General features: G+C 41.7%; 1 protein-coding gene across 1 annotated transcript; it reads right to left on the reverse strand.

The window, feature by feature from the left end:
* Window positions 1-50: 50 nt before the first annotated feature.
* On the reverse strand, window positions 51-22970 carry LOC135701957 (uncharacterized). Its single transcript, XM_065222905.1, has 2 exons — window positions 22012-22970; window positions 51-162 (listed from the first exon to the last, which is right to left on the reverse strand). The coding sequence occupies exons 1-2, from the start codon at window positions 22968-22970 to the stop codon at window positions 51-53; spliced, it is 1071 nt and encodes a 356-aa protein (XP_065078977.1).
* Window positions 22971-23547: the final 577 nt, after the last annotated feature.

Genomic DNA, 23547 nt, shown 5'->3' on the forward strand with positions numbered 1-23547 from the left:
AGAAATTGCAGACATCACACTAGACCATATCATCTACGTGGTCATGGCCTTCACAAAGCGTACAATTTTTTATCGCTGTTCTGATCTTCACTCGACGGTGGTGTTGATCCCTCTGACATTTTGAGGTTATATCCGATGTTGTTCTGCTTGGCCTGCTTGAAGCTGAAATAGGTTTTATTATAAGCATTAAGATTGGGTTAGATTTTATATTAGTTTAATAAAACCTATTTCAGCTTCAAGCTATCCAAAACGCGACTGCCATGAGGAAGTGGCTTTCATTAATCCAAACATGGCTATATTTTTAAGTGCGCAAACTTGATTTTTTGTGGATTATTTTCTTTAGTTTAAGGTTCACTGCTGAATGTGCTATGGATCAATTGCGTTATGTTTATGGGTAATTCGTACAATTTTAATGCTCATTATTTAGAATTTTAGCGGTACATTTTTACAATTGTGTTGCTAAATTTTACATAACATATGGATCATATTGATTATTATTATTAATATTTTATTTAAGAAGTTTTGGATCATATTGATATTTTGCCAGTGGTGGCGGGGGAGATACTCCTCACCATCCTTCCCCAACAGGGGAGTTTGTTAAAGGAGATGATCATCCCGATTCGTGCCTTCCTCAAAATTACCTTTGCTCGCTTTCTATTCTCTACACAGTTCAAAATTCTGATTTTTAATTGTGAAGTAAACATTCCTTCACGTAGACTTGTATTTCATTTCACGCAACCGAGCAACTTGCAAACAATGTTGTTTACAAAGATGGGCTTTTGTATACAACATTCAGAACTTTACATGATATACAATGTAAACGTTTATGATTTGTGCCACTCCATTTATGTGCATCATATTGAACAGAAATTTACACTACTTTTTTGAGTGTATATACAATTTTCACACTACCGTACTCTAACGGAACCATCGACTCTACACTTTCATCCCCTCATTTATCGTATAAAATCACCAGACTTCAAGATATCTGATGTTTATTTATATTTATATATATTTTTTTCAGAAACAAGTTAAATTGACCTAGATTTATTAAAAATCCAACGTTTTTTAATATTGTCTTTGCGGCCTTCGAAAAAAAGTTTGTTTAAGGAATGTTAAGTGGTTAAAGGATGTTTGGAGTAAGGGGGGAAATACAAGTAACACAAAAACTCGACGATTTTCGGAATTTTGAGGTTTGGTGTTTTTTGCATTAAATTTCTTAAATCTTCCTCTACATTTGAGATTTTTTTCATTGGTGTGTGACCTCTGTGGCTCCTTGGGGTCACATCGGAAGGAGGTTGCCTCCGGTGGGGATTGGTAATTGGCGGGTGTTCTAGAGACCTGAAAAATGGACAAAACTTACTTTTATCAATTGGACCTTATTCAGAAAAGATTTTTGTTCTATGTGAACCTCTAAAACCCAAAAAAAAAAACAATTCAACAATTTAGAAAAAAATATCTGAAAAAAAAGTGATTTTTCGCTGTTTTTTCCACTTTAGGCAGACCTGAACATTATTTATTGTTAATTTTTTCATGATTTCAGTGGCATAGAGTAAACATCTATTTCCTTTAAAATGCGCCAGGTTTCAAGTCATTTGAATGAGAAATTTTTGAGTTATCTTTCCCGCCAATTTGGAAATCACCGTTTCGAGAAAAACGCGTTTAAAGTTTTGGGTTGTGTAAAAACATGATTTCTGGAACTTACGGTTCATCGGCGATACTGGGGCCATAGATTACTCCTTCCTCGTGTACGTAGAGTTAAAAAAAAATAAAGTAATATATAAAAAATCGATAAAAAAAAAAAAATTACTTGTGTTTCCCCCCTTAAGTAAGAATTGAAGTGCTATTCATGAATAATAGGGAGATTTGGCAGAATTTGGTCTATTCAAAACCAGTTCTAAAAATTTCAACCACCACACTTGGATACCTTTCACCGCTCAATTTCATACAAACAATTCAGAAAATTTGTCAGACATTAATCTTGAAAGCAAAATGATTTCCACTTACCACCACCGACCATTATTCGGCCCAATGGGCTGGAATTTCCCATTCCCCATTGTTCTGTCAGGCGAGGACTTATTCTGCATATCGTACTGTCCAGAGGCACACAGGTTTCATGAGTAGGTCGCTATCGATATGAACAAGCGACCCGACGAAAGCCCATCCCGGAAAGTGGGTACAGAGTACACGGCGACCAACCGATAACGACCCAATTGCAGGTCAATAGGGAAGATGCACTTCTCGTGTTCAGGCTAGGATTTGTTGAGGAGCCGGTACTCGGCACAGCCTGATGCCAACAAACGATGAGCCAACCGTAGGGAACATGCAAATAATATAATTTAATTTATTGGATTTTGATATTTCAATTGATCGAAGAATTCCAGCTATTTGAAAACAGTTAGCCATACGGCATGTTGGAACATGGCTCGAAGTGGAAGCAGTGAGAAGATATATGTATTCTTTGAGGAACGATCCGGCACAGACCGCGAAATAGAGGGAAGCGATGGGAAACTTCAACCTGTGTGTGCAAATGCAACTTTAATTTCCTACATCTTGTCCGTTCTGTTTCCATTTTTTTTTCTATTAACCTTTCGGCTCAAGTCAAAGCGGAGGCATCTTTGGATTGTTGACGGCCGGTGGATAGGTCTCTGTTTCAATTTTTTGACCTGTTTTAATGATGATTATATGACTTATTTGTCGGTTGCTTGTTTCCTCGACCGGAGAGATGAAAGTAGAACCTTGAGAAACCGCACAAAACAAACATTACCAACTACCGACATACCTACCATGCTCTAATCAAGCATCGAATCAGTGACTCACCACGAGAAACATCAATTAGCCACCCGGGAGATTCGGAACTTGCGGCGCGGACAGAGAGGAAATGGGGTGTGGGTCGCCAAATGACGAAAATCGACCCGGGCCCTGAGATGATTTCGTTCGATGTAATTTGGAATGATAACTTAATTTCGGTTCCGGTGGCGGGTTGTGTTTAACACGCTGCTGGGCCCCAGATGTTGTTGTTTTTTTTTTGTTTCTCTGTCGGTTGGTCGCTACCCACGATGGGATTAATGCTACCGGCGACGGCGCGCTGCGGATTGGTCTAGTCGACCGACCACAGAGACTGCTGATTGCGTCCGGAAGGCATCGTCAGTTTCAATTTTGGAAGAAATCAGATGATGACAGATTAGCGCAATTTTGGCAAAGGTAGAAGATTGATTTTTGGGTTGTGCCTGGGGTGCATTTTTCCTGGTGTGACAAATGTGGAGAGTGGAGCGGTGGGCAACTTTCAAACTCTGTGTGTGGGGTTGCGTAGAAAAATGGGCTAATTACGGTGGCTATTGTTTGGGAAGGCTCGTTGACTGATGGAATGATTTCAGTCTCGATTAACTTGATTATATAGTATGAACTTTTTTGGTAAGTAGCAGTTAATTTGACCATTTTCTGCAAGCTTCAGGTTTATTGAGATTTTTGTTTAAACTTAACATGATCGGGGTAAGTTGAAATGGTCGGCATTTTCACCCGTTTGAGTAACATATGATGCCGTGATGGATAAGATTATGAATATAATTTGCACTAGTAATGGGTGATTTTTTTTTCGAAACATGGAAGATCGATTATTTTGGTTCGATTAATCACTTTTGTTAATCGATTTTAAGCACACCATAAATCTACTGAACCACTCATTGCCGTAGATTTTTGGAGTCGATTAAAAAAATTGAATAAACAAATTGGTGGGGTTGTGCACAAGACATGACCATATGGTTGACGTAGACTACGTTTAGCTGAGTAGTGACATTCTCATGCTTTTTTCTAGATATTTATTTAAAATTCAGTAGAAGTAACCTATGATTTCGGTTCTATGTACATATTTAGGATATTCTACTTAGTAAAACTTGATTAAATTGAGGACCTCATAAAACTGCGAATACATATTCTATTACATTTGGCTCCTAAATTACAATAAGTAAGGCTTTCTTCGTGTGATTCATTGAAGCGTCCAACAATGACCGTCATGATGGCTGATATTCCCTATCACTTCAAGATTTCTAGGGCACAAATCTTGGATGGTTGTGACATCACTCATGAAAAGCCCTTTATTGTATTGATAATATTTTTTTTTTAATTTTCTTACAACTGCAGTTGTGTTTAAGCCGTAGCTAAATCAAGGGAACAAAAATCATTACAGCCAGCCAGGGATGCAAACAAATCCTGAGCTACTGGCAAAGGATAGGTGTTATCAAAACCTTGTTTAGAGATACTTTGCAGTCTATAACTAGCCTGATATCGCCATCTTTTTTGATGATCACCACAACTGGGGAAGCCCATAAACTGGTTTTGATGGGAGTAATTATTTTGTCTTTTTCTAGCAAAGTCAAATGGTTCAACACTTTATCTCTTTGTCGGTAGGGTACTTCATACGGTTCTCTAAAAATTGGTTGATCATCTTTTAATATACCAACTCCGCTTCAAAACCAATGATAGGTGTCGAAAAATCTCTGTTAAAAATGTTAGAATTATGATGTTTTATGATGCTCAAAGTTTGTTCTTGATATTCCCCAATACTGCTTACTCCACACAAGCTTAAAGACTTTGACAGTCGTATAAAGTTATCTCTCCAACCGTTGAAAAATACATCCAGTCAGTTTCTACCAATAAGAGAAGTGAACTGATGCTCCCCGTTCAAAATCAAATTTTGCTACAAATCCATTCAATGAGACTGATACAAATGCTTTTCCAAAAATTTCTAAATTTGATCCGTTGATCACAATTAGTTTTCTGTTACTATTTCTCAAAGTGACACCATGATATGTCTCCATAAATTCTGTTCTGCTTGTTACAGAAACGGCCGAACCACTGTCGACCTCCCTTACACACATTTTTCCTTCTATTTTGACTTCGAGTAGACAAGGTTTGCTTACTTTTCTAATAGTAGAAATCATAAGACAGGGATAATCACCTTCTTCCTCGGTGTCAGAACTATAATCAATTCGAAGCCTTTTGAAATAGTCGTGAACATTGTTAACATGTGTTTCCTCCTTCACGAACTTAACAGAATCCCTTTGACCTTCCAGAAAACGATAACAATTCTTTTGAATGTGCCCGCGCTTCCTGCAAAAATGACAGACAAAATTGGCGTATCTGCCTCGGCTCGAGTTTCGTTGGCCTGACCTTGACCAAACCTCCTGTAATGTGTACGAGAATCCCTAGATTTACTCCGACTACGATCCCGTCCATCGATCCTAGATAGCCTATTACCGAGACGGTGTCTGACCGAGTTTACTCCTGTTTCTAAATGTATGTACTGTGTGTTACTGTTCGCCATTTCGAAACTTTTGATAATCCTTTCACGATCAGCTGAGGTCCTCTTCTTTTAATTTTCTATTGTACACTCCGAAAACCAACTGATCGCGAATAGCAGAGTCACGAAACGCGCCAAAATCACAGGATTTGGCCAAAACCTTCACCGCTAAAACGAAATTTTCACCACTCTCAGTAGAATTTTGTTTACTACAACGAAATTTGTATCGTAGCATTATTTCCGAATCGATTTTGTCAAAGCAATCCTTAAGCTTGTTCGTTATGTCCACATACTTTAACGTCTTTAGATCTGTAGCCGGGTATAAAAGCTTTAACTCCTCAAAAATCGTTAGTCCTGCACTGCTCATTTTTGTCTTCCGCAATAGGGTTTTGATGTAATTTCCGTCCTACTAAGCACAACCCGCGCTTTACCTTTTTTTCTGAATGAGTTAAAACAAAAAATGGAACATTTCTGTCAAAGATGACTTCTAAATTTAGTCACCTTTCCATTAGATTTGAAAAAGAGTCACAAATTGTTGAGATATTGTTTAAAATCTAATACTGCTTCTTGATTCTAAATTCGTTCTACGAGTTTCAATTCCGTCCTAATGCATTGAAACGCCATAAGATTTTCTTCGTCCTACGGATAAACGTAGAAAAAGGGGATTCACGAGGAGCACTTCTTTTGTTTTGAGAACAATGAGCGTAAATATTCATACAATGCGCTCTAACAGGATTTATGTTGTAGCTAATGAACTAACGCATCGGATCAACCTTATTATTGATTTGTGCATGGTGAAATCATTGATATGAATGATGTTTTCTGATCGATAGAACGGAAATAGGCGATTACGACGAAGTAGCGCTCTACCCTATCATTTGAAGAAATATTCAATCAACTCTACAAAATTTTAAAAACTGGTGCCGGGCATGTATGGATCGATTGTGCCAATCAACGCCTTTTTGGCTGCACCGAATCAAAAATTATGTGCGAACTTTTAATCACCATTTTTTTTTTAAATAGCAAAGGAAAAAAATCACGTGCATTGAATTTCGCTGCAGAAACTTCCTCCAGGTCCGTCCGATACAATCCAATAGCAGCCAGCCGTTGTCCGTTTACCTTGCTGCAGCCGGTTCTACTCAGTGTTGGGAAAATATCAAAAAATCAAATCTCACAAACGCCCAAGATCACTCTTGATTTTCGTAGACAAAAATCAACAAGCAAACAACTGCAGTTGATTTAGCAAGCTGTGATATTGCAGCTCAAAATATCAAGTTAACAAAACTCACCAACTGCAAATCTCACCAAACTGTGGATTGCAACCGAAACTTCCATAACGGCTTGCAGCAGTCCCTTCGCGTCTGCCATCGGTGAAGATTAAAAAGAGATAGCAAACTATACTTTCTCTTTCAAAGAAAACGATGTGCAATGCAATCATTTTTGTGTCGAGTCAACTCTTAGCTTAATTTTTGCACGTTGTGAATAGTCTCGCAATATCAAAAGAGCTTGTAAAATCAATATCAAGCATGATATTTTGTTCCAATATCACGCGTGATATTGCGAGCGCATGAGAGCGAAAAAATATCAATTGATTTCTGATATTGCCAACAATGGTTCTACTAACAGCTAGTCTCTCGACTGGGACTCCAAAATTAACCTATGCACATAAGTTCACCAACTCAAACTTCTATTTTTCAATCACTATCTTTCACAATGTCATTACAATAATACATCGGCGTTCGCTTCTATCAACCGGTACTGTAGAAAATGGTAATCCACTCTTGTTTTACGGATCCCTTCTGATCCCGGGTTCAATAAATAACGACAGTCCTAATTTTCTTCTTGCCACCAATCGCAAATTGCCAACTTTTAGGCCACTAATCCGCACGCAACCTTTCCCTACTTTCTCCTCGTCGTCAAATTGTTGTGATCACTACTGTTTGAATAACTTTAAAACAGGACTGTTTACGGTTGTCACTGGTATCAAACTGAACTCAGTGATCTTAGTAGTAGTAAAATTTACGTTTATTTTCTGGGTTTTTATGTTTCAACATTTGATTTAACATTTCAATTGGTTAGCCTTTGGCTCTTCATCTTTGTTCTAGTCAATTGGTTATTCTAATGTGATGATTGCGTTTAGCGCTAATTTACAGGATACCCTTAGTGGGATTGTTTTGGTTTGAATTTAAAAATTTGATAGCCTACCTACTTGAGCACCTAACTACTTAAACTAGGTTGCCAAATCATGAATGATCTGGTGGTTTGATCGCAGACAGGCGACTCTGAACCTTTCCAGCGTGGAAGTCTTTCGCTCCTCGAGTGTTTGAAGACCGGCCAGGTGGTGAATCTCAGAATTACGAGTTCGCGGGGGACTGTTAAGGATCATTCTGAGGATCTTGTTTTGGATCCTCTGAAGCTTTAAGTGGTGGCACTTAGCACAACTCTCCCAGATTGGCATACCATACTCAATAGCCGGCAGAATGATTTGCTTGTGGACAGCAAGCTTGTTTTTGAGGGACAGGGTGGACTTCCTGTTTATCAGAGGGTAGAGCGACCTGATCAAGATGTTACACTTGGTGGATGTCTTGTCCACATGGGATCGGAATAGCAATTTGTTATCGAGGGTGAGACCAAGGAAGACTACTTCACTCGACCATTCAATGGGAGTGCTATCAAGATGGATCTTGACGTTAGCAGGCGGAACAAGCCGAGGTGAATACGAATGTGGAAACAGAATGGTTTGTGTTTTAGCTGCATTGATACAAATCTTCCAGCTCTTAAAATAGTCGGACAAAACATCCAGGCCTGATTGTAGTTTACTTGCCAGAGCACGGATCACTCGACCCTTATAGATGATGGAGGTGTCATCTGCGAACATATACAGGATACCACCACCCGGCAGGGGAGGAACGTCTGACGTGAAAATGTTGAATAGGATAGACCCAAGCAGGCTGCCTTGAGGAACCCCTGCATCAACGTTGAACGTATCAGAGGAGACATTGTTCAAGTAGACCTGGAATGATCTGCCCGACAAGTAGTTTTTGATGATCTTCACGAGGTAGATCGGAAAGTTGTATCGATGCAGCTTGTACACTAGACCATCCTGCCAGACATTGTCGAACGCCTTCTCGACGTCCAACAATGCCATGGCAGATGTATTGGAAACGGACTTGTTCCGCTTGATGATGTTAGTAACCCGTGCGAGTTGGTGGATGGTAGAGTGGCCTTTCCTAAACCCGAATTGCTCTTTGAGAAAGATGTTATTATCACCAGCAGACGGCTGAGTATCAACTTTTCGAACAGCTTCGAGATGGAGGACAAGAGGCTGATGGGGCGATTGCTTTTGGCACTGGTAGGATCTTTGCCAGGTTTGTGAATTGGAATCACTTTGGCTAACTTCCAGCATTCAGGGAAGTAGCCAAGCTCCAAACATTTGTTGAAGATGATGGTAAGATGGTTGAAGAAGTCAATACTCAAGTTTTTCAACTCGAGGTTGACTACACCATCCATACCCGCAGCCTTCATGTTTTTAGTACTTCTAATAGCTGCTATCACCTCATCAGCCGATATTCTACTATGATCATGCACTACTACGGGGGTGTCAGCGACTCTAGTCATTGCCTCCAGTACGGCAGGCCCATGGGGGCTCACCATGGTTTGACCAAGATTATGTGAAATCACAAAATGTTGGCCAAGAGCATTGGCCTTTTCAACTGGAGTTATCAGTAGGGATGGATCTAAGTGGTCAACAGAGGAAAGCGGAGGGATCGGTCTCGACTTATGTTTCATCATGTTTTGGTCATCTTCCAAAATGGTTTTGCACAATCTGCGAGAGAGCGAATCTTTTTGGTAAAATCGTTATTTCTGAGTTCCACCATCCTGGCCTGGATAATTTTGGTTAGCCTATTGACATTGGTCTTCAAGTGGGGCAGAACAGAACGCTGGAACTGCCTACGGATGGTGTTACGGAGCCTGATAAGATCTTTGGTTGGGCTGTCAAGGTTCAGAGTATGACTCACCTGTCTGGATGCTGGTACGTGCTGCTCCCTGGCACGGGATATGGCCTCTTCGATGGCTTGCAGACACTGATCGACTTCTTCGTACGACTCCGGTAGAACGTCGTAATCGATTGCAGTGTCCACACAGCGCTGATACTGCTGCCAGTTGACACGATGGTAGTTTCGCCGGGAAACTTGAAACCTATTGGCCGAGGAACCTACTTCGGCCACCACCGGATAGTGGTCCGAGCTCAGTTCCTGATAGGCGATAGGTTGGGAGATGTTATCGCCAATGTTGCTGATGAAGATGTCGATGGTGGCATGAGCTCCGGATCGACTCAACCAGGTGGGAGTGTCCGGACACAGAATATTGTAGTGGGCTTGCTGCAGATCGTTGTATAATATTTTGCCGTTCTGATTTCGCCGACTATTGCCCCAGGCTTGATGCTTGGCGTTCAGGTCGCCAGCGATGACGAAATTTTGCCGCCGTCGTGTTAGCTTGATGATGTTTCTTCGGAGGTCTGCGGCCAAGCCGTCTCTAATGTTGGTTTGCTTGGGGCAGTAGACCGCGATGATGGTGATTGGACCAAGCGATGTGCTCACCTCAATTCCGATGGCTTCGATAATTTTCAGCTGGAAGCTTGGTAGTAGCCGGCAGCTGATGTTCCGCCTCGCAGCGATGGCCACTCCCCCTCCCCCGGAGCTGGTGCGGTGAAGCCTTACGAGCCGAAAGTCGGGAAGGAAGACGTTTAGCTCGGGCTTCAAGTGAGTCTCGGTGATGACGGCTATGTCGATGTGCCGTTCGTTGAGAAAGTCAACAAACTCGATGTTTTTGTTCTTCAAGGAGCAAGCATTCCAATTTACGATCTTGATGGCTTCACGGTCCATACTTAGTGACAAGGGACAGGGCAGCATGTAGCTGTTCAGATCGAGTCTTGCAGGTGCGCATGACAATGATGACCTCGGCCACGAGCGACTGTTGGGAATCATTTGGATACTCGCATGGTTGGCTTGTTGGTTGTTGAGCGGAAGCGGGGCTAGGTTCGGAACATGTCGACGGGGCTGGAGAGCTGGGTACTGGACTTCCGTGAGTACAGGAGGCGAACGATGATTACGGAGGCGACCGACCTGGTTGTTGATTGTAGCCTTCCGACGGATATTAATGTACTCCACTCGCTTGGGACATCCGCGATTGGAGGCTTGATGGTTTCCACCGCAGTTGACGCACGTTGGCTCTATGTCATCAACTTGCTCACAGGACGCAGTTGAGTGAGTTCCAGCACACTTGCCGCAGTTTGTCTTCATATGGCAGTTTTTGGTGCCATGACCATAGGAGAGGCAGTTCGTACACTGCGTAACATCACGATGTTGGGGTTTGTAATGCTCCCAACTGATGATGACCTGAAACAGGTCCCGGATTTTGGGTCTCAGAGCCGCAAGACTGGTGGATCCTTTCGTGAAGTGCACCAGGAACAACTGGTCACGGAAGCTGGTATTGTTGATGGAACGGCGGTTCATCTGGAACACGGCCTCAGGTTGGAGCCCAAGCCGCTCCAGCTCGGACTTAACCGCAGCCGCCTCGAACGACGGTAATCCACGCAAAACCGCCTTCAGTGGCTTGCTCGATGGCAGATCATGCGTGAAGAAGTCCACGTTGTTTTCCTTTAGGAAGCATCCTATTTGTTTGTACTCCTCCAGGCTGGAGCACATGATTTTGGTACCGATGCTGCAAAGTTTGAAGCGAGGCAGCAGCTTGTGTTTTGCCAGTTCGGCACCCAGCTTGGCAACATCCTTCACTGGCGTGAAAAGCGGGGGAATTCGCTCTTTTCTTGCAACGGGAGCGGCGTCACCATCGCCATTTTCTTCCGGGAGTACTGCATACTGGTTGGCTTGCAGTACTCGTTTTCCGGCGTCATCCTGCGACGCGCTGGGCTTGATTAGCACCTTCTTTGAAGGGCCCGCTGTTGACTCATTGGCACGTTTACGCACCATTTGTTTCGTGTTTGCAAGTTCAAGTAAACTTGCCAGAACGCGAGAAGGTGGCGACACTTCCACGGCGCAACGCGACAGCACAAAGCGAAACAAAATCTAAACGAGATCTCGAGCGAAAAATACGGACTGAACAGCTCAACAGTCGAGCAAAGAATATGAACTCAGTGATCTTTATTTCAGGAACTATTTATATCAGATCATAACAATAAACAGCATTCAATAATCATCTGTTCTTTGTTTACCTATATACTATCATGACAATAAATTCATAATTCGATCGGCGCCGTCGCCGGCTATGTTCACTTGCTTCTGACACTGAAACGAATGTAACCAAGAACGTTACACCCGTTTTGTGTGTGTGCTACTGATTTTCGCTGTTGCCCAATGCTTAGGGAACTTTCATAAATAACGTAGTAGTTGAGGGGGGAGAGGGGTTTTAGAAGTTGTGACCGGCCATGTATTAGATATAGCATAACACGCTACGAGGGGGGAAGGGGCGTTAGTAGGTAAAAAAAAAACTACGTCATTTATGGTCCCTAATTTTATTGCCAAGGCTGTGTCCCAAAAGGCGAGTTAAATTTAACTCGTAGTTAAAAGTGACAGATGAGCTATCGAATAACCCTGCCATCTGAGCGTGGTTATCTCTGACCGACTAGAAGTTAAATTTTGGCAATCGTGGCTGAGTTCTGTTTGAAAACCGATAAATTTCCAGGATTTTCGAACATTGAAAATAACTTTCGAAATGTCACGTTTTACCACGAGTTAAATTTAACTTGGCAATTGGGACACAGCCCAAGAATTATTTCTCGATTACTTTTTCGAAGGGACGTAAACAACGCATTTGATCGTTGATTTGGCGTAACTGGTAGCTCACTCACGCATACTGACACTACCATCAGATAGGAGAAATTTTCCCCTACCTGATATAGTGGTGTTAGTATGCGTGGGCGAGCTATCAGTTACGCCAAACTGACGATAAAATGCGTTGTTTACAAAAGCTGATATGTCCTTTCGAAAAAGTAATCGAGATTTGTAGAACGCGGGATCATTATCATTCAGGCAAGGAGGTTGATCCACTTTGAAGCGCTTGCGCCATCGATGCGACGGCGCTCACAGCAACCAGTGATCTCGACGGAAACGACGTGCAAGGCTTGAGGTGCAAAACTCGAACGCTGTGCGTTTGACAGGAACCTCTGCCTTCTTACTGCTTCTGCTGCTGCTACCTGCTCACCCGCCATCCGAAGCGAAAATGCGATGCGACAGTAATAGTATTAAAATTACGTTTATTTCTGTTAAATATGATTGTACATTGTTTTTACATTTTAATTGATTAGCATATAAGGCTCTTCATCTTTGTTTAATTTGTTATTCTAATTTACGTATTCACGTTTATCTACTAATCTTCAGATCACCCCTTGTGGGGGGGGGGGGAGTGTTATGTTTGAATTGAAAAAAGTGATAACCTACCTAACTACGAGTATAACTTAATCTAACGTGATCACTTATGATCTCATGAGTTGATCTTAGACGTGTGTCTCGGAACCTTTCCAGGATAAAAACTCTCCGTTCTTCTAATGTCTGAATTCCAGCTAGGAGATGGATCTCAGATTTTCTAGTTCACGGGGGACTGTTTAGGATCATCCTAAGGATCTTGTTCTGGATCCTTTGGAGTTTGAGGTGACGGCATTTGGCGCAACTCTTTCAGATTGGCATACCATACTCGATTACGGGAAGAATGATTTGTTTGTAGACAGCAAGCTTATTTTTCAGGGATAGAGTACACCTCCTGTTGATGAGTGGATACAGTGATGTTATTAAGATGTTTCACTTGGTTTTTCCTTTTGTCAACGTGCTCCCTGAAAATCAGCTTGCTGTCTAGTGTTAAGACGAGGTAGACTACCTCTTTCGACCATTCCACCATTGTGCCGTTCAGGCAGATCTTATTATTCTCCGACAAGTCTGGGAGATTAAAAGTGTGATTACCTGGGTTTTTGCCGCGTTGATACGGATCTCCCAGCTGTTGAAATATTCAATCAGGACGTCCAGGCCTCTCTGATGTTTGGCAGTCAGAGCTTCGATGACCCTACCCTTGTAGACGATGGATGTGTAATCTGCGAACAGAGACAACAATCCACCATCAGGGATGTGGGATACACCTTGATTCCACCCCTTGCTGAAAGAATAGTTGAGGGAACACACTCACACAACCACATACCCTCCACCGAACCAACCAACGACACAAGAGACTGTTGCATCGTGTCTCTTCATCTTTTTTCCCCAAACCACCGTGAGAATAAGTCGTGCGTCAGTCTGTCTCCTGGGCTGGGCCGATTTCTTCCGGCTGCAATACAGGATTCCACAAGGGAGAGCCAGCATATCGGAGGTGAACAGGTTGAATAGAATGGGGCCAAGGATGCTTCCTTGTGGAACCCCGGCACCGATGTTGAAAGCATCCGATGTGATACCATTCAGAGAAACTCGGAACGTCCTCTCCGATGGATAGTTGTTTATTATCTTCACTAGGAAGATTGGAAGACCGTACTGCTGCAATTTGAATACCAGGCCAGCATGCCAGACATTGTCGAACGCTTTTTCAACGTTGAACAACGCCATGGCAGATGTTCTCGAAACAGACTTGTTCCGTCTGGGAATTTTTCTTACTCAAGTCAGCTGGTGGACGGTCGAACGACCTTTCCGAAAACCAAACTGTTCTTCGAGTAACAAGTAATTTTCTTCGGCACAATGCGTTGCGGCACAAAAGCAGAGGTGTTTTATGACTTTTCAGATTCAAGCAGCACGATGTGCAACCAAATGGTACTCGATTATGACGACTGGGTTTGGAGAGAACGTTTTTTTCATGAAAACAGTGATACAATTATCACTTTTTATATGTTCATTTTTCAACAGTTTTTTTTAATGGAAAATTGAAAAAAAAAACATTTTTTGTAGCAGATTTTGGGAGTTATTTTCTTTCGATTGGTGTATTTGGATTTTAGTTTCATCTGTAAATGGCAATGTTATAAGCGTTCAAAACCTTACAACTTTTCGTGATCGCAATTTTAGATTCTCGATTTACCTCCAGCGGCCCCAGTACCTTCCCGTAAGACAAAGTCTACGTCAAAAGAAGAAAAGATTAGTTATCGGGATTAATACATATAATGAAGAATAAAAAAATAAAAAATCAAAAAATTTCTAAAGATCTGTAATCTGTAATAACAGATCGCTGTATCAAAATATTTAATAAAATCTGTATGATTACAGATAAATCTGTATAAGTGGCACCACTCCTTGTCTCTCGGTTCTCTCGATAGTCATTATGAGCAATTGGTTGATTACGGCAAAAAAACTTGATCAATTTTCAAAAAATATCCGTTGATAAACAACTATTATTTTTATACCAAACAAGTCTTCCATCCAATCTGAATCAAATTGTGTGATAAAAATAAAAATTTATTCATAAATGACCATGCAATAAGCTGAAAATATTTCGTCAAAGATTTGTTTGATTGACACCCCAGTATAGTTCGCAAAGACGTAGTCCTACGTCAAAATTTTGCTCGAATAATTTGAACGAGACTTTCTTAGATCATCTTCCACCGTCTATTCCCACTTGAAATCAAATGATCGAAATTATATCAAGTATTTGTGACAAATCCTCAAACATTGCTGCAAACTTCAAGTTCCTACTATTTTTCTATTAACGGTTTCTCGATAATCTAGGCATAGAAGGCCATTGGTTCTATTTCCGATCCTGTCATGGAATTTTATAGGTTGGAATATTTCTTGACTTCCTTGGTTATGGGGTATCATTGTGATTGCCTCACAAAATGTAAATCTAGTCAGTTCATTTGCTTCACTGATGATCCTGTCGGTGAAAGATCTAGCAGAACCTAGAGTCAGATAGCAATATTTAGGTACCGTGGAACAATCGAGAAGACCTACTAATATTTGACAGCAGTTCAAGCGAAAGGGGCAGGACCAGAAGTAGCACATTTTAAGCATGACATCCCAGGGCTCCGCATTTCGGAGGCAGAATTCGTTAATAAAGTATAAATTATGGTACAGCCAATCGTGTTCTTCTATGTGATTTGAATGGCTGTTTTGTCTTAGATCACTATCGTGTTCAGTAAGATTTAATCTTCCATGCTCAATCAATGATTTCAACTTTCAGTTTGCACATTTCAAACATCATATTCGTTAATGCTTAATGCATCGTTCTGCATCTACCAAATTATACAAAATGTCATTTATTCGCAATCCAAAGTAATCCCATTTATAACACACGTTGCGTAACGAATAGCTTCTTCTTTCATTCCACCGTTGCAGCGAACATCAGATATGTATTAACCGCCTATTTCGGTACGCATTGAATTCTCTTCCAATAAAAATTGATTAATCGTATTATTCTCTCTCACACACAGCACCCCAGATCAGGACCTCCTGAACTGCCACAGCCAAAAACAAACATACAGAACGGATAATAACAGGAGACGAACAACCGATCCAGAAAATCGTCAGTCCCAAAACGAACAACTGTGCTCCCAAATACGGGAATCTGCTCTCCCATGGATGTGTAATTCTTGGATTTAGTAGAGGGCAAGAACAACAGGCTCATACCAACGGATCGTGAATTCGACCGAGAACGAGAAAAGCAACCAACATGTTCCGATGCTTATCGCAATCAGCTTCCACCACCACCGAAGTCAGCACCCATATGGCGAGTGTTCGATTTGGGCAAATAACGAACAGGACGAACAAAAAACAAAACAAGACGAAGAAGCACGAGCATCACCAATTGGTCTCAGTTGGTTCCATGATTCGGAGTTGTTACCCCGAGCTTCTGGTTCAGTTCTGTTGGTTACGAAAATGTGTTAAAATAAACATAAATTAAGGATAAGAATCACACATAACACCGGAGCAGGGTTTTGTTCGTTCTGAAACAAAGGGGGGGGGGGTAGAAAAGGCAGTTCGTGGCTGGAAGAACGATGGCTAAGAAGGAAGTTACATGATTTCGAGCGAAAAATACAGCACATTCCGGGTGAGTGAGGAAATTGCTGATAAAAATTATATCACGTTGTAATGTAAAACGTTCCGGAGCGCTCAACGCAGTGATTTCTTCGGTTGAAGTAAATGAGAGAGTGTCAGTAAATTTTTAGCATTTTTCAACAACAAGCTCAGTCAGGACTTGCAACTTCATTCCAACATCTTAATTAACTCATCATGCCACCATGCCACAGCAAGTGCATGCGCTTGGGTGCAGTTTGATGAATTTTTGCCATGCCGACAGGTGAGCAGATGCGTGGAGTGGAGATGCCTTTGAAAAGTGCCTCCTATTTATCATACTTAACCTTTGAACTCTGTGCGGAGCTGTACGAATCATATTTTGCAAAACAACTTATTCACATCCAAGGACGTTTGGGGTCTGGTATAGGGCGTATAGGGATTTGTATTCACGTCTTTGCTGTTTGGATCTCACCCAAATGATCTCAACTGAACAGCAACAATTTAAAAACTTTATTAAATATGTTCGAGGAAGATTCTACCAAAATCTAAAATCAATCACTTATAGAATCACATAAGTTAGGTTCATGTTTTCAAGATCGTGGCTCACCTAAATTTTTCTATAAGGGTGACTCAAAATAACTGCCACCGTTTTAACAAGTATGAAATTCTCAACTGATCAACTACTTTTATTAAAGTGTGTTCAAATGTTAGCTTGTATTGATAGTAGCACTAGAAATGTCATTCGCTTTCGATTTCAAGCAGCCATGATGGAGCATGTTATAATTCTGTACAAATTTGTGCGTTATCGTTTAGAAGCTGAAATATCTTCGAGTGAATGAAGCATTTATCTTTTGCAATATTGTAGAGGTACAAGAGAACCATGCTTGGAAAATCCGTTCAATATCAGGACTTAAACGCATTGCCAGCACTGCAGAAGTGCATTGGCGTAGCTCGAAAATTCATCTGTTGCATTTTTTATTTGCTAAATAAAAACTTGCGTAGATGCTTTTCAATAAAATTTCGACAAGACAACTTGTTTTTGGGTACATTATTTCTGTGACCAATAATATATCATTGCGACTTACTATTATTAAATAATTAAATTAAAATTTTCATTGTGAAACAATAAATTTTATTGAATTTATTTCATAACATCGATTGGGACCTCGATTGGGGGAGCCTTAAAAGCTTACTGATTTTGAACAAGCAATGATCGTTTGTTCATGCTTTTTGTAATGAAATCACATAGCGTCCAAATGTCATAAATTTAAGTATCTCAAACATTAGAAAATTCTCAGCGTTAGGTTATTCCATGAATTTTGTAAATAGCTTTTTTTTTTATAGATTTTGAATATTTCAGCATCAGTTAAATCTCAGACATAGGAACCAAAATTAAATTCTAGGAGTCTGAAGTTGAAACATGGTAAAGTGCACACGGATTTTTTTTTATTCTTTTAGGGTTTAGGAAAATGTTCAAGATATATGTCCAGGCTCAATTCTCAACATTCTGAATGTTGAAACAAAAAAAGTTTTGAGATCGCAAACTCACATGTTTTCAAGATTTTGTATCTAAAAAGATAGATATCTCCGATACAGATTGTAAATATAAATTCTTAGAATACAAATTTTAATAAAAGTAATCGAATTTAGATCGATTGTAATATTTCTAAAACTAAGATAAAATTGCAAGATCCTTCCTAAACAGTCATTTCATAAACATTCTAATTTATATATATTAGAGACAAATGAAGTATTTGAGTAATTAAAATATGTTTTATCAAATCAGAAAGTTCATGCAAACTCCACAAAATATATATGATTAAAAAAATCCATGAAATTCTGTTCAAAATAAATTTAAGGGATTGAAATTATTGACTTAGAAAAGCTTTAAATCTCCTGGACTTAAAGATTCGTAATTCAAGATCTTGGTGAACTTACTTAGATTCTGAAATTTACAGATCAGCTGTAATTAAACAGCGAACCAATGGACTATGCTTGGGACTAGCAATCATCCTCAATGTGTAAAAACTGGTGATCTCAAACTAGGCAATACCAGCGCTGGCCGCGTCGGAATGCAGGTCAGGAAAAGATTGGGTAAGAATGTGTTGACGTGACACTCGCTTTGATAGAAGCCGAGGAGTCCTCTGTACTTCCACGAGCAATCACTGGGTTATTGGGTAAGAGGGTTGGGTTTGCAGTAGGATTCGTATTGGTTGACGATAAGCTGAATTGATATTCCAATGATCCTATAACGCGAAGAAGCTTGGCATTGAACCAACGGTCTTCTGCTCAGTTAGTAAAAACGTTTGCCACTAGGCTAACAAGCTCCTTTTATTACAATACACAGTGGTTCAAAACCCCCCAAAACGTGCGTTTTTTATTTTTTGGTATGAAAACGACATTTTAGAAGGATGGTGTCTTGAGAAGAGTTGCAGAGTTTTCAAAGGAATATCGTTTGGTGCTGAGATATTGCTGATCTATCCACCTAGAAGGGCAGGGCAAAATTAAAATTTTACAAACTTGCTCAAATCATGTTGGTGTCTTCAGCAAAGTTGTAGATTATGTCAAATGAAACAACTTTGCTCAAGACATCAACTTCGTTAAACGATTGCGTAACGAGTTAACGAACGTTTTCTTTAAATGACCCCCCAAAAACAGTTTTTTTAAATAACTTTTTTGGACGCGGTTTTATCAACAAGGTTTGTTCTAAAAAGTTATTTGCAATCACAAAACACACAACTGTCAAAGTTATAAACAATATTATAGTCAAAATACGCATTTTTCACGTCGACACACCATAAAAACCGGCAAAAACCGGCAAACCAAACAGTGTCCATTCGAAAGATACGCTTTCAAACTACAAAACATCATAGGTTTCATTTTGTTCTGTAATGTTCTTCTATTGACGCTCGTCGAGGAGTTCTTCACTGTTGAGAGTACTGGTGTCAAGGTCGCACCGATAGTCGAAGCAGATGATGATCGTCGGGCACGGGAAATGATGGAGAAAACCACGATTCGTACACTGTTGGGATACCTTCGATGTTCGTCCTTGGGTGACCTTGTCGCATCGCTGGACCAGCTGTTTGCTGTTGGTGGTACTTCGCTGGCATTGGCTGAACAATCCCTGGAGTTCCGGATTACACTCTACGGGGCACAATTCGGGGACTTCTTCGGGGCACAATGCACGTTAACACCGGTTACAATTAATAACACTTTATTTGAACGAAAAACTACAAGACATATATTTACGCTAATTCACATCGAACATTTATTTGAATTGATACGTGCGGAGGTTCGCCCTCCGTTGACCGTTCGCGAGCTGTGGTAGAAGCAGACTGATTCTCTCTGTTTATCGTCGTTGGATCTCGGTTCTCTTCCTTGCAGTAGTATGGGTTGAGGCGAAATCATTCTAACCGATGAGTGCCGGTATGGTTCTCGCCTTACTCCGACATGGCTCCTCAAGTGATACAGTGCGATCACTCGACCTGGCTGCATCCATACGAATCGATCACATCATTCGCAGACATCCTCGCCCATCCTGAAGTTTCTATGTAGCTTCTGAAAATATACAAAAAAAAAACCCTTTCGACGCACTGGATATTCTGGGAAGCAATCCTGAACTTCTATGCTGCATTGTGTTGTATTGGTAAGCAGCAGATTTTAGTGACTGGTCTTTTAATTATTCCAGTGGTGGTCTTCACCGTGACTACCCTAGTGATGCCATCAGCTCCCGGGTGAAGTTCGACAATTCGCCCCTTTTTCCACTTCATTGGTGGTTGTAGATTGTCAACAATTACTACTAAGCTGTCTATTGTTATCTCCACGGCTGGTTTCCAATGTTTTGTTCTGCCCTGCAGTTGCGACAAGTATTCGGTCCTCCAACGTTTCCAAAAATCTTGCAATTGACGTTGTACAAGTTGCCAACGATCAAGTCGATTCAACGGTACCGATCCATAGTCGGGCTCTGGCAATGCTTGCATGGATCCTCCGATCAGGAAATGCGCAGGAGTTAATGGTTCCAAATCCGTGGGGTCATCCGAGATTGCTGTTAGTGGCCGTGAATTTAGACAACCTTCAACTTGGATTAGGAGAGTGCGATAGTCCTCTGCAGAGACGGGATTATCTCCGATTACTCGGAGTAGGTGATATTTTGCTGAACGTACTGCAGCTTCCCACAAGCCACCGAAGTGAGGTGCACTTGGTGGGTTGAAATGCCACTGCACTCCTTGTTGTGTACATTCCTTCGTAACAGTCTCACGATGATCACGATCTCGCAGTAGTATGGAAAGTTCATTCATTTTATTTTTAGCCCCAACGAAGTTGGTTCCGTTATCGGAATATATGTCAGAGCATCTGCCTCGCCGGGCGAAGAATCGTCGCAATGCTTGAAGGAAATATTCCGTGGAGAGATCCGATACATGTTCCATGTGAACGGCCTTCGTGTTCATACAGACGAAGATCGCGACATACGTTTTGATCGCTGCTTGACGTCTACCAGCTCGTATGTAAACAGGACCAAAATAGTCCACTCCTGCCTTCGAAAATGGTCTTGCAATAGTAACTCTAGCCGTAGGAAGTTCGCCCATTTGCTGCTCTATGTACGAAGGTCTTGCTCGGAAGCAACGTTGGCAGTGATGCACAATTTTGCGAGCAACATTTCTGCCACCGAGTGGCCAAAAACGTTGCCTTACTGAAGCAAGAAGAAGTTGAGGCCCAGCGTGAAGCAATTTATGATGATAACAGCGTAGAATCAGCTCAGTCAGATGGTGATTTGCTGGAAGTACTATAGGGTGTTTTGCAGCCGGAGGCTCGTTCGAATGACCTAGTCTTCCACCCACGCGTAGGATACTATCATCCGTGATCCTTGGATTAAACCATCGTAACGGGGAGTTCCGTGCTACAGAGCTTCCTTCCTTCAACGCCTTGATCTCCTTTGGGAAGTGTTCCTGCTGAACCTGACGGGTAATCAATTTTTCTGCTTCTTGCAATTCAATTGTAGTTAGAAATCCTTTCCTTTCTTCACTGTTTCGTTTTAGGAATCCGATCAGCCGTAGCCAGTAAGCAGTGGAACGAAGAAGTTTATTGTAGTCCGAGAATTTAGCGAGATAGTCCGAAATAAATGACGTAACCTTCTCTGCGGTGCATGATACAGCTATCTTCCGCACTTCTTGCGGATGTTGCTGTGGAATAGGGTCCGATAACCATTGATCCTTAGGCTCCTTCAACCAGTGTGGTCCATTCCACCAAAGTTCATTATTTGAGATATCGTTTGGTAGAATACCACGAGATATTAAATCCGCTGGATTAGTGCTCCCTGACACATGGTTCCAACTGTAATCCTCCGTCAACGCTTGGATTTTAGCCACCCTATTCGCCACAAACGTAGTCCACGTTCCAGGTGGAGACCTGATCCATTGCAACGCACATGTTGAATCTGTCCAAAAATAAGCCTTGACATCCATCTTCAGGGCATTCGATATTTTCTCCCAAAGCTGAGCGGATAGGAGTGCTCCACACAGCTCTAAGCGCGGTAGTGATTGTACCTTAATTGGTGCGACCTTTGATTTTGATGTCAACAGGTGCACCATGAATGACCCATCTCGGTTTTCGCTGCGTACGTAGACAGTAGCGCCGTAGGCTAGCATCGATGCGTCTGAAAAGCAGTGGAATTCGAAAGATATTGCTTCAAAGGCGACGACACATCGTGGGATCCTCAACTCATTCAGCAACGGCAGCTGTTGTTGATATTTGCGCCACTCCTCGCCCACCGTTTTCGGTAAACGGTCGTCCCAGTTCAGTTTTTGATTTTGCTCATCTTCCAGACTCCAAAGCCGCTGCATAAATATCTTCGCTGTCGTAATTGCTGCACCCAGCAGTCCTAACGGATCGAACAATCTTGCAACGATGCTTAGTACACTTCGTTTGGTGAAATGTTGATTATCAGCGACTGGTGGAACGGTGAATTGAAATTTGAAGCAATCTGTATTGGGAAGCCAGGTTAGTCCCAAAGTTTTGACTTCTGCGTCTCGGTCCCAATCAATCCCTTGTGCACTGGGTAGAGCCAAATCCTCCTTAGGAATGTCCTTCAACACTTCCGCTGCTTTTGACGCCCATTTCCTCAACCTGAATCCTCCGCTTATCAACATTGCATCGATCTGGTGTGGCAGCTCGATAGCTGACTCAATATCATCCGCACCGGTGATCACATCATCCATATAGACGTCCTCGTAAACGGTTTGAGCAGCAAGTGGAAACCTCTCTCGTTCATCATCTGCCAATTGTTTGAGCGTACGAGTAGCTAGGAATGGTGCCGATTTCGTACCATACGTCACCGTAATCAGCTCGTACGTAACAATTTCGTTATCCGGTCCAAACCAAAGGATGCATTGGAGTGGTGTATCCAACAGAGTGACCCACATCTGCCGAAACATTTTCTCCACATCTGCAACGACCATAACCTGGCGGAACCTGCTTCGTAGGATGATCGATCTCAGCTCTTGCTGCACAATTGGTCCTGCAAATAGCGCATCGTTTAGGGAAACGCCCGTTGATGTTTTGCAGGATGCATCAAACACCACCCTGACTTTGGTTGTGGTACTCGACTCCTTGATAACTGGATGATGGGGTAGAAAGACTCGTTTCACCACCTCTTCGTCCGTATCCTTCACTACCCTCATATGACCGAGCTCAGCATATTCTGCCAAGAAGCTGTTCTATTGTTTTTGGAGATTAGGATCCCTCGACAGTCTTCTTTCCACACCTTGTAGACGTTTCAGCGCTATTTCCTTAGATTCCCCCAGTTGTTCCAAGATTCGCTCGTTTTTAGGAAGAGTCACCGTATATCGACCATCTGCTTCCCTTCGTACAGTACGCTCAAACTGCTCCTCGCAGCGCGTTTCCTCTGGGGAATAATTGTTGACAGCACCCACTTCCTCGCAGGACCAAAACCGTGACAATAGTTCCTCCAAATTTTCAGAGACTGCGAGGTTACATGAGAATCTTGAACCCTTAGTTGCTCTATTGATTTCTCCGGACATCACCCATCCGAACACCGATTCAGTGAGTGTAGGCAGTCCGTCACCTAGTGGAATCTCTCGTCCAGATTGGAAGAAGTTGAAGAAGGCCTGGATTCCTAACACCAAATCCACCTTTCTTGATCGAAAAAACTCTGGATCTGCAAGTTCGATTCCTTCCGGTATCCCCCATCTGCTATACTGCACCGAGGCAGTAGGCAAACAGGCAGTCACCCTTGTC

Source organism: Ochlerotatus camptorhynchus, unplaced genomic scaffold (assembly GCF_037179485.1).
Source record: "Ochlerotatus camptorhynchus isolate MF236.1 unplaced genomic scaffold, CSIRO-AGI_Acam_v1.1 ptg000180l, whole genome shotgun sequence".
NCBI lineage: Eukaryota > Metazoa > Arthropoda > Insecta > Diptera > Culicidae > Ochlerotatus > Ochlerotatus camptorhynchus.

Coding starts and splice junctions, on each gene's coding strand:
- LOC135701957 (XM_065222905.1), bottom strand. CDS start 22,970: ATGAGGGTAGTGAAGGATACGGACGAAGAGGTGGTGAAACGAGTCTTT. Junction 163..22,011: donor CAGCTGCCGTTGCTGAATGA/GTTGAGGATCCC, acceptor AACCTATTTCAG/CTTCAAGCAGGCCAAGCAGA.